This window comes from Carassius gibelio, chromosome A21 (genome assembly GCF_023724105.1).
Source record: "Carassius gibelio isolate Cgi1373 ecotype wild population from Czech Republic chromosome A21, carGib1.2-hapl.c, whole genome shotgun sequence".
NCBI classification, from domain to species: domain Eukaryota; kingdom Metazoa; phylum Chordata; class Actinopteri; order Cypriniformes; family Cyprinidae; genus Carassius; species Carassius gibelio.
The window spans coordinates 17,296,514-17,309,397 of NC_068391.1; the positions used below are offsets into that span (position 1 = coordinate 17,296,514).

At 36.5% G+C, this 12,884-nt stretch overlaps 1 protein-coding gene across 2 annotated transcripts in view; it reads right to left on the bottom strand.

Moving 5' to 3' along the window:
- Positions 1-12,884, bottom strand: part of LOC127942013 (rab proteins geranylgeranyltransferase component A 2) — a 40,513-nt gene that overhangs the window by 13,694 nt on the left and 13,935 nt on the right. For both annotated transcript variants that reach the window (XM_052537524.1, XM_052537523.1), the window contains exons 7-9: positions 12,232-12,352; positions 11,034-11,256; positions 2,651-2,728 (exon numbers count right to left, since the gene is read on the bottom strand). In XM_052537524.1, coding sequence (XP_052393484.1) covers positions 2,651-2,728; positions 11,034-11,256; positions 12,232-12,352 — 422 coding nt within the window. The remainder of the gene's footprint in view (positions 1-2,650; positions 2,729-11,033; positions 11,257-12,231; positions 12,353-12,884) is intronic.

Genomic DNA, 12,884 nt, shown 5'->3' on the forward strand with positions numbered 1-12,884 from the left:
CTGGTGTTTCATATTTACATTATATACATATATATTTCCCCCAGGGGACGTGCCGCCACACATAGAAAGTCCTTTAGAAACACTGCAAGTGCATAAGTTTCTTCTATCAGTGTGCATAAAACACTGAAATAGTGCTCATGATTCCATTTCACTTGCAACCAAGGCCAGCGTTGGCTTTGTAGATAATAAGCTTTCTTAAATTGCCTTCATAAACCACGTCAGTGGTCTCTGAACCAATCAGTGTGATAACCTTGCACCCAATGATGTATGCGTTCGAACTCATTTGAATTTTATATTCTTATCTTCAAATGTGGCCATTCTGAAATGCGTCGATTTTTTACAAAGAACATCGTTCTAAAAAGCTAGGTGTATGCTGATTGGCCAGCTATCCAGTGTGTTGTGATTGGCTGAATACCTTAAGCGTCTGATGGAAATGTTACACCCCGTAGCATACTGTGATGACGGTCCCGCGCGACAAGACAAAAACAATAAAACCCATTATAAACGAGGCATGTGTTGAATCTAGTGGGGACATAATTACTGATTATAATGACTTGTACTGTTTTTTTACACGTTGTGTTTCGTATCCCGCCACGTAAACATAAAACCATGTCTGCATTTGTGATCAGAGAAACGACAAACAACAAGTGCTATTCTACACTACTCAAAACTTGCGTCTGAATCATCAGTGGAATATTTGGTTTGAACTGCTCTGGAACAGTGTTGTAAATACAACCTAACCACTGATTTCTAGTTGTGTCCTCTTTTGGAAGGCCAAACAAAGTAGTTTCGCTTTCACAATGAAACACACAGAGTCTCCACATCATGGCCACGGCGACAACAGCGAGAATAAAAGTTACGCCTTCTTTCTTTACGTGAACATTTGGGTGGGATTATGCAAATTTTCCCACGTTGTGACGTAGACATGTCGGGGCATGTTAGAATGCGCCATTTTATTGAATTTGAGACTTTAGTCTTTGCAACTTCTTAATGCACCAAGTGTACTCAATGCACCAAGTTTAATGTGTACACATTAAATCACTTATGGACAAAAGAGAATATACCAATTATTCAATATAAATATTTTAATAAATTTTTTTATACATTTTGCACGCTTCAAATGGAAACAATTTTTTTCCCTTTTAGTACTGGTTTCTCATGCAAAAAGTTATTCACAAATAGCGGTATCTTTTGCATTAAATTTCCAACTTGGATAGTCAACATAGCAACAAGGGTTGGGTGATCTCTTCAGTGTAACCCTGAAAAAGGTATTTTATTACTTAGCAGAAGAAAGCACAAGTGACAGAAGAGATCATCACAGGCCACTCAACATGTTTTGTTGACATGTGAAATTAATTTGTACAAATTAATACGGACATGTGATTGAGATTGAGTTGCCTGTCAAGGTGGCAACAAAGCAGACAGCGCTGGACCGTTGAGGTGGGATTTGAGGGTCTGTAATCCTCTGCTGCATTATTAATCTGGCTCTACCCTTTTCAGCTTTATGTATGTAATAAGAGCAGACATAAGGCGGTAATTTATGATGCCAGGGAAATTAAAATCATTGTTCAGCCTGCCAGACACCTTGCCAGCTTTTTTTCTTCACCTTCATGAAACTTTTTCCATCGATGATGTATGGCGCTAACCTCCAGCGCAGAGCTGACTCCACACGGGGCGCGACTGGTCGAGGGCATGGACGGTCCACACTACACTTTAGGCGATGCTTTATAGACTGAGCTCAGGGTCTGATGGACACATTGGTTTGGAACAGAGTTTGGCTCCAATTCAATATGGATGAAAGAATTTGCCTTGAAACCTCTAAGTGCTCCAGTTATATTGGGGTTCTTTTATTCCAAGGCATTGGTGGCGATCAATTTATCAATTTATGATTTTCGGATAAACAACAGGGAAAATACATCTAATTTGAGTGTTGCTGCACTGCCATGATCTGCCATAGTCTTTAACACTAGTAAGCTAATGCTATCTCATGTGTAAGTGTTCATGTGCTACATCCAGAGGAATCAGAGCCCCCTGGGTCATTCACCAGCAAGATGAACAAAACTCAATATATTGCCAAAGAGAAGGCCAAAGAATGAGAGAGGAATAAAGAGAGGGGATAAACCCCAATCTAACCTAGTTTATGACAACAATCCACCTTTGAAACTCATTAAAGGCCTTTCTGGTGGGGCCTGACGCACATTATCAGCACAGATTAATCAAGGGAGACGGGAGATGAACTCTCATTTTTTAAGAGGCAGCAACAGAGGGCTTTTTTGTCTTCAGATGAAAATCAATTAGTGGAGGTAAGGCCACGAGGAAAAAGCGGCATCACTCATCGCCGGCCCAAGTGGCAGAGTCTGTGATTTGTCTTCCGAGCTTGGCTGCTTAAGGGGGGCTGGTACCACTGTCTCCCTGAAAATTAATTTCATATCTATATTCCAAATATCCCCCTCCCCATTCACTCACATGCGCCATCTTTTGGCCTTGCTTGTGAGTACCCTGTACACAAACGAGCTCTGATCAGCCTTGGGATACGTGAATCAACCAGAGGAGGAAGTAAATCTACTTACCTAAATGAATTGCTGTGTCTTATGAGTTTTATAAAATGTGTGTTAATGTGTGAGAACTGCATCAGTGGTGAGCTACTTACTTGTTAGACCCCTTGTCCACAACCAGGCACTCCACTGAGTGTCGCAGACAATAAATTCCTCCAAATACGGCACACATTCTGCAGGAAGACAAAAAAGTAGCACCTTACATACACTTGAATTCATTTATATGACGTCCAATCTGAATGGACCCGCTAAACAGCTGTAATTGCAGCTGATGGCATGACATTAAAAGGGCTGATCACACCTTGTCCACACGAAAAGGACAAAATCCAATTCATTTGACAAGGCAAAAATGTCACCAAGATTTAAAAAAATGTGTTAACTTCACAAGTAAAGCTTTTTGTCATATAGTCTTGCAGTTTTGTGGTGATAAAGTCTAGCAGGTTAATTAAACTATAAACAAGGACAAAGTGATTCAAATGTTCTTAAAAAGCTTGGAGACAAACTTAGACGGACAAAGAGGCACAGACCGACAGAAGCTGTGATGTAATACTTTTTGTGAGTTGAATTATTTATAATGATAAGAATAACCCTTTTATAATAAAAGCAACGGTTTAGATATTGGTGTCCTTTAACATACGGACACTTCTTCAGTTTTACAAAGGCAAAAAGACTTTAGTGGCTGTGAGCTAGTGACAGTTTACATGATTACACACTAAACCATAGTAAAAAAAAAAAAAACGTGTAATGCACATTCTCTCATGGGTTATTCCAGAAAAATATATCTTATTAAAATAAATAAACAAATAAAGATGATTTATTTATTGTTACTATTTTTTTTCATGATTATTTCAAGAATTAATATTATTTTTTGTAAGTAAAACACCATATGATTTTTGATAAAGTAAATATAAATAAATATTTTATGCTTTAATACATTTGAAGTATATTTTAAATAAATATTTCTTATCATTACCAATGTTGAAAACAATTATGCTGCTTAATATTTTTGTGTAAAAATATATATTGCCCTTCTTGATTCTTTGATGAATCGAAATGCAGAAACACCATATATTTAAAGTAGAAATCTTTTGTAAAACTGTAAATGTCTTTATTATCTCTTTTGATCAGTTCATTCATTGCGGAATTATTTACTTATTTCAAAAAACTACTAAAAATCATACTGATCCCAATCTTTTGAGTAACACACCTACTGTATATCAGCTGATTAGAATGATTTCTGAAGTGTCATGAAGACTAGATTAAAGGCTGCTGAAAATCTGCCATCACAAGGATAAATTATTATTTTTTATTAATAGAAATAATTATATAATTGTTAACTGCTACTATATATATATATATATATATATATATATATATATATATATATATATATATATATATATATTCCAAACTTTTGACACGTAGAGTATATATACATCAACAAAGCATAAATATAGACCAAAAGAAATCCATCAGAAAATAATCCTTTTACACAGCAACACCTTGTATGTAAAGGGCAAGAAGGCCAGAGGTTAGTTATTAGGCCGCGTAAGCATGTCTACAAACACAGCTGGTGAGACTTTGCAGTTCACTACAAGCTTAAGAAACAGGGAAAGAAAAAAAAAACTTCTGGCCTTGTCTGCCCAGATTAATATAGAGACATGGTATCTTAATAAAGTGCAAAGATAATAAAAAAACAGAGAGGCTAAATCTGCCAGCAATGGTCTGGGCCTGTCTCCTGTCCTCCACAGAACCCCACAGAGGCAGCGGGGAAGCCCTTTGATGTCATTAACCCTAACTGACAGACGTTTAAGCTGATATTACTCTAATTAACTGCCCGCTGTCAGCCGCAATGATGCAGTCGGGCAGAGAGCGTGGGCACTGCCTTTCCCTCTCCAGGCCCCAGCACTCGCCCAAGCAACATCACTCGCCATCACGGCTAAATTAACAGTTGTGAAAATCCAGTACCCCCACAAGCCCCTGCTCTTTATAGCCTCTAAATGGCATTTCAGTTCCTATCAAGACGGGAATCAGGGGACGTGATTTTTTAATACGGTAGCAAAACAATGGAGGCCATTAATAGCTCAACACCATGACAGCGCGCTCACCGATGATTTATGAGTTTGTGTATAATTTGATTATGCTATTAATTCCACTGATTACAGCTGCAGTGAGTGTAGAGAAGGTCACATCCAAAATAAATCTTCAACAACTCGCTCTTTCTCGTCACCTAACACCCTGCCCCCCCTTCACCCCACCGACATCCCCACAAAACAACTGCCTCCAACTAGTTGTTTCTGTAATTAAAAAGTAATGTAACAAGAAGCACAAACAAGCTTCGGGCTCTAATGGCAACATCGCGGCAGAGCTTCAAATAAATTGAACAGAGCCTTGTATGGACGGAGGCTTTTTTCATGCCGCAGGAAACGCAATGGTATGATATCCTCGTGTGTTCAGAGATAACAGGTTGAGATAGCTGAAGGCTGAAATCCATAACGAATTTCACTTTGCAAGTTAAGATGCTCTACTTTGTGTTATTGATATTGACCTATAAAAAGGAAATTAAGGTAAATACATTTTTTTAATCATATACTGTAATCCTTCAGAAATCAAATCAAACATGCTTATTTGGTGCACAAGAAACATTACAACTGTTGAAAACAGCTGGGTGCCTCATATTTTTGGGGAAACTGATAGTTTTTTTTCAATAATAATAATTAATAATAACTGATAATTTAATTTAATTTAATTTCATTTTTTTCCCAGGATTCTTTGAGAAAAATAATGTTCATGGATGGAAATTATTTGAAACAGATTTTTTTGTAACAATGCAAAAGTCTTTCATTTTTGATAGATTTCATTCAAACTTGCGGAATAAAATAATTATACTACCTTTTAAAACATCTTTTAAAAGAAAATAACTAAGTATATAACAAATAGATAATATAAATAATACATTTAAAAAATGAATTAAAGATAAATTAATCACTGACAAATTTAATTTTAAGCACAAAGCACACACACACCAACTAACCCCTTCAGGTTAATTAGCCTAAGCCTTTAAATTAATACTATGTCTAAATCTTAAAATAGGTAGAAAATATTCGATTATTCCATGTTTTCACCCTGTGTGTTGTGTACGAGTCCCTAACCAATTCACAGTGTGAAAAAATGATCTCAAAGATAGATATACTGTAGGTTTAGATATGAAGAATATGCTGGAAAACCAAAGCATGCACAGGACCTGGAGGATTTTTCTGTTTAACTGTTTAACTGCTCAGGATAAACAACGGACTCGCGCACTACTTGTTACGGAAGTTCTAAGCGGCCATGCATTATAATATTTTTTTTCTCTTGTTTTCTCGTTATAACGACTTAATTTTCTCGTTATCTCAACATAACGAAGTTCGTTTTCTCGTTATAACGACTTCATTTTCTCGTTTTCTCGACATAACGAAGTTCGTTTTCTCGTTATAACGACTTCATTTTCTCTAAGAAGTTACAAAACTGCGCCAGCAGGTGGCACTATAGACCTGAATATAACTGATGGGGTGTTCTACACTATCCACTTTACTGTACGCGGACCTTCCTCATGATCGCTATAATTTGTGCAGTCTTCATTACTGACATTTAATTAATTCATAAATGTTAAATGCTTGAATCAATATGAATATTTTGTGTATTAAGTTCCTGCTAGATGCATGAGTTTCACCAACACGTTCTGTGTCATAAAATAACTGCTTATCAAAACCAAGGTTGACATCACTGTATTCTGTTTATTTACAGTAGGACGGGATTTAACGATGTAGGCTGATGTGCTTCTTTTCCTTATTACTAATCTTTATTGTTAACCATATTGATGAGAAATGTGATGTATATGTAAAATCCATAGGCTAATTTAATTCAGTTCTATAATGTTCTATAATGTTGTAGCTAATCGTTTTTTTCTACACACACACACACACACACACACACACACACACACACTACACGTAGTCCTACACATGGACGCTCTTTTCAAACAGAAGCTTGTAACACACATGATATCTGCCACATCATATAATGACTACTACACATTACAAATTATATATAATTTTATTTCAAATAAAGGGAAAATGAAAAGTGAGTTTAATCCAAGCAGCTCTAATGGCGCGGTGTTGCCATTTAAACATGTTAATTACAAAAACAAAACGTTCGTTGTACTGTCTCTGGAAAAATCAACAGTGATTGATCAGCCTTTATTTATATACAGTATTGTAGACGTTATTACCTAGGCGAAGCTAAATTTGCTGAAATATAGGCTACAGTAAGAGCGCCTGCATGGCTGTCCATCAGATGCCTGTCAAAGTTGAGTTCGTTACTATAGCAACAGTAAAACTGTCATGTCGTTGTAACGAGAAAACAAACTTTCTTTATGTCGAGATAACGAGAAAAATAAGTCGTTATAACGAGAAAACGAACTTCGTTATGTCGAGATAACGAGAAAAATAAGTCGTTATAACGAGAAAACGAAAAGGAAAAAAAATTATAATGCATGGCCGCTTAGAACTTCCGTAACTTGTGAAACTCATAAAACAAAAAAATGTTTGTGGATCAGTAACAGCAACAAGGTTAAGTTCACTTACTGTTCCCACAGCACTGTGAATGTCTGATGGGATGTGTTCAATAAAAACATGAACGATTAAAGTTGTTGTTTGTCTATACATGATAAAAGTATGACATTTTATGAGCAATTATTGCAAAAAAAAACCCAACAAATTCCAATGGGTTCACATACATGCCACTGTTAAAAAAAAAAAAAAAAGGACCTCTTTACTATTTTTGCTTGTTTGATGAGACCCCCAAAATTACAGCTCACCCTCTTTAAACAAAGGAGCAAAACATTTTGCACAATTTCCCAGCAGATAGTCAATAATGGGCCGGAATTGAAGCCATTAATCTAAAAAATCTTGAATGCATCCCTTGTGACTTGTTAGATTTCAGTCTATTAAACAAAAGGAAGAAAAGCGTGACTCATTCGATTAAAGCAACACAACACAACAACAACAAAAATCCCGATGCCATTTGGACAACCAGGTTTGCGTAGACAAAAAAAAAGTCCCCATGGGAGGCCCCCGAACATTTTATAAGCTTTATGTGTGCGTCAACAATAAATCCCCTTACCGTGTAGGAGATGCTAAACAAACAAAATTACCCCACACAGCAAAGACCACTTACCTGTCAGGTTCATTGGCTGCAAATTCGCTTGTAATCTAGGGTGCTGGAAGCTGAGTGGGGGGCTAATGGTTGGCCAATAATTAAAAGAAAACAAAGCGCAATGCTGGCTGGCAGGCCTTTCTCTGAGAAAATTAAATCCTGTTTGGATCGGAATAAATTAAATGTTTATTGCTCCCCGAGAACACACGGTAAAGGGGGAGGAAAACGAATGACAGAGAGGAAACGCGACGTATGAGGGAATGCTGCAAAGACAATCATCGGCTCTAATTAATGCATTTCCCAGTCCTCTCAATCTGTTTCTGTTTGACTGTTGTCTGATTGGAGCTCCGAGATCGCAGGTGCAAATCATAACCTGTCACGGCCAAATGTGTTTACCGGGCTGAATGAATCACGCAGGCTCCAAAAAACAACTCGGCAACTGCGATGGGGGAACCAGAACGGAGCACAGATGACGGAAGATGGCAGTCAGAGTGCCAAAGGTTATTTAGAAATTAAAAAGTGTCTGCTGTCAAAACTTGAGGGATAATGCGGGTGAGGCCGGTAAAGCATTTCATCACTATATTAGCGGAGCTGCTCGCTGATCTGTGAATAACTGAGAGAGTGAACATTATTGAGTTTGCACCTCCATCTATCCATCTATCACCTGCAAGCAGGTATCAGCGTGATGAATGAACCTCGCTTGCTCTCGCCTTCTGACTTTTGTCTCTCAATCCCTCGCTTTTGTCCCCTCTGAGGTCCATCTCTTTCCTCTTCTGATCTCTTTTTCCTCCTGTCACTTCTCTCTGAAGTGCTTCATTTAAGCCTTTGAATTCTCTAGTAGACTCACCTGTCTGCTATGACATTCTGTAACTGTGTTACTCACGCTGGCAAATGGCATGGTGTATAGGTCGGTACAAATTTGTGAAATTTCTGAGTGAAAATTGTTTGTACACCAATTCCTTTTTTTTTTTTCAGCATACCGTATTTTTCGGACTATAAGTCGCATCTAAGTATAAGTCCCATCAGTCCAAAAATACGTCATGACCAGGAACAAAACATATATAAGTCGCATTTATTTAGAACCAAGAGAAAACATTACCGTCTACAGCCTCGACAATGGACGTTCCTTCTTCTGTGGAACATAAATGGAAATATTTTGAAGAAATTCCAAGATACTCTTTTCCATTTAAAGAAAATGTATGTAATTATTTATTTTTAAAAGAGGTCCCAGAGTTTTTGAAATCAAATGTAAGACTCTTTAAGTCCTACAATAATAAAACCAATGCTGTAAATCCATACAGAAAAAACCTATATAACATCAAAATAAATCATGTAACTCAGTTTAAACAGGCAGCAAAACTGCAAATTCAAAATACTCAATACATGTTTTCTTCAGTATATAAATAAATAATGAAACTGGTCTGTGTACTACAGTATATACAAGTATATTTGAATTAGAGGTCAACTAATATTGGATTTTGGTGATAATGTGTTTAAAGAAAAGCAATAACTATATTATTGTGCCAGTATTAGAAAAATCTATTTCCTGAGCTGAATTAAAAGCCAAACAGTATATTGGGTGACCAATATACCAAAAAATGAAAAGATGAATCTGTATCACATTTATAAGGTATTTTAACGATCACATAAGACCACATCATGATTTCTGTATCTCCCTCCCCATATTTAAGATGTTGATTAACACTAGCTTTGTATTTTTTTTTTCTAGGCTACTTTTATGGTGTTTTCATGTCCTTTGAGCTCGAATAACTTTCTCTATATGGAAAAGAGCAACTAGGACAATCTTCAAAATATCTCCTTTTGTGTTATACGCAAGAAAGTCATACAGGTTTAGAATGACTTGAGGACGATTACATTGGCAATTACATTACAATTTAGCAAACAATGGTCTTTCCCCTTTTTTTGAGATGGATTTTAAAAAATCAATTTCGTAAACCATCACTGATGATTACAAAAAAATTCTCAGAGCTCAAATTTAAAATGAAGTTACAGAGAAAAATAAAGTCAGCTGCAACAATTGCTTCTTGCGTTCTCTCCACAGATGATGGAGAGCTTGCAGGTGGGTTCATGCCTCAGCGCGCTAGCATGCTTATCTGAATGTCAGCAAGGGTGATTAGTGGGAAACTATGGAAATCAAAAATGATAATTAATCTGCCGCACGGACGTGGAGGCACATTAAAATTCGCAGATCTCTCAGAAATTGTCTTTATGTGGAATTATGATAAAATCGTATCACAGGACATGATTACAGAGACTTAAGATGACACAATCAAATGCAAATTTAATAGACTAATATGAAATATTGATGTCCTATTTGAAACGTTTAAATTTTAAGCGACATTTGGCAATTGCTCTGATATTACTTGCCTGATCTATTTCAGCACATCAGCCATACAACCTTACTGACGTAAACAGACTTTTCTCTAAGAGCAGAGCTCAGAGCCATATGTGCATTCTAGATAAACACTTGACTGCTCTGCACGTCTTTGGGGAGATGTTCTTTGTAACCTGGCCTGATGCTAGCTCATGGTTTCTGTTATGATGATTCCTCTCAGCGGCACCTGGCTGAAGACTGCTAGTCTCAAAGTGCCACCATTTCACAGCACTGCTCCCAGCAGACTCGTAGTGCTAAAAGCAAACACTCACAGTCCTGCAGAGCTCTGACCCTCCTCCTAATGGCCTGCTTCCTCACTTCCCCCTCAGAGCTGAGAGTGTGCCAGTTGTAGTTGTAGACCATAGAGTTGAATATTAAGCAGTATATATAATATTTTCTGAGTTTCACATTTGCTTTTGCCCAAATATCATAATTTTTTGTTATCACCATCAGAATTAACAGCCATGTTTTGTTGCTTGACAATTAACTCTTTCCCTGCCCGTTTAAAAACACAGATATATTCCAAGAATATTTAGTTGCATGAATTTCTGAACATGCAAAATGTCAAAAGAAAGAACAGTTGCAGTGTTTAGAGTTTAAATGACCTGACTGAATGTGAAATGGTGAGATACCATTACATTTTACTGATATTTAGAATAATGTTTTTATTTTATATATTTATATACAACGTTTTTTTCTTTTATTTTAAATCATTTTGTTGATTCGTGTGATTGTCTTTTAAATAAATTTAAAAGAGAATTTTTTAAAATATATGCAGTATTTTAATGAATTTCAAGTAAAAAGTAGTTCTATAGTTATAATATCCCTAATGTGAAATGACCTGACAAAGTCATTGATCTATTCTGTCAGTATCCTGTATAGTTTACCTGCAAAAGCATTGTGGGATTTCTCCCAGGCCGTACAGAGTGAACAGGAAGGGAGTGTTGCCGTAGCGACCCAAGCATCGCAGGAAGTGCTGCGTGGCCCTCAGTCCTTCCTCTGTAAGGGTGAGCTGCGTCACCAGAGCGATGGAGTGCAGGATGAAGTCTTGCAGGTTCTCTGTAAGCTTCTTGTTCTTCAGGAACTCTCTAAATGGTTTCTCGGTATAGTCTACAATAAGGAAAATTTCAAATCTGTTAGAGTGTAAAAGGATAATGAGACCTCCCACCAGGCATGTCATTAATGAATGAAAGGCTTGTTTATTTTCAAAATGGTTATTATTGCATATTGAATTACACTGTAATAACATAAAAGCAGCAATTTGCTTTATCCACCTAATTTTAGTTGTTTTCTTTGAATATGCAAAACTTCTAGTAAAGAACTAGAAGAATAACAAAGAGCAGTAAATGGTATAATTACTTGTGCTATAAAGCAATGTGTTCATGATTACCATAATAAATCAAAATAATATGAGAATGACCGGTTTACAATATCAAGCATAGCACGCTGTTTTCGTACAATTAAAACAATGAAGGGAATGAGACTAGAGCACTCACACATTCAAGTTACCAAGGTCTGCACCTGCTCGTTCATTTAAATCCTTTTATTTTATTAAAATGTTTAGGTGAAAAGGGACTTTAAGTGTTTTTTTTTTTTTAAGTAGTTTTCTAAATCTTTCTGAAAATGTGGATGTATATTATCTTAAATTTTTCATTCAAGTTTGTGTGACATTGTAATGAATATTTAGAGGGAAATAACGTAAGATGGGGCTTGATTTAATGCACTGACATTTGATTGGATCATGGATGTTAGGCTAAGATATTTTTGGTTAATAATATTTCCCTTGCACACACAGCCTTGCTTGGGTAGAAGGCAGATAAAGTTATTACATTTTGCTGAAAATATTTGAAATATTTTCCCCTTAAAATTGCATGCACTGGTTAATTGTGCATAATAAGGCAAAGAACATTCATTAAGAAAGTGAAAAAAGTTTTATCTTGATTTCATGTTGACTTTAAGAACAAAATTCTCTACTTGGCAGAGATTTCCTATTTGACCTGAAATCTACAGTAAGTGTCTGTGATAGATCTCTGAGGTTCCATGTCCATCAGAGAGCTGCAGGGAAACAAACACATGGGGTCATACCCTGGTACTCCTCTGGGTGCTGCTCAAAGTCCAGACAGAAGGTAAGAAACTTCATCAGCATGCGTTTCTCCACCACAGACAGCTGCTTACTGGCAAACACATCCGCCCGTGAACACGGGACCTTCAGGGGAGGAAGAAACAGGACAGAGCAGGTTAAAGTAGTGACATGCATGCACAAATACACGTATTACACACAATCAGTAAAGAGGAGGATGTAACAACAGTGAGAAAACAGCTTAGCTTTAGCCCTGAATTACTCACACAGATGGATTGTGCATTACAATACTGCATTTCATATTTTTAGTGAAATGAGAAACACCTTTTGTGTCAATGCTCTTATCAAGTACATTAGCAAATAAAAATGGATAAATCAAGCAGTAAACCTATTTAATCATTTTATCTTAGCTGAACTGGTCTTATTATTTTAAATCAGGATGCTTCATATTAGACCTAAAATATAATGCAGTCATGAGGAAAACGTGAAGAACTCAGATTTTGGATTGGCAAGGAAAAATCAAATAAACTATAATAATCATTGCAACCCTAAATATGACAAGCAGTTTGGAAAAAACAGTTGCATGCCAAAAATGTCAGTTAATGCTAAATATCAATTCTTTAATTTTTCTGATTCTTTTTTAATTTGATTCATTGAA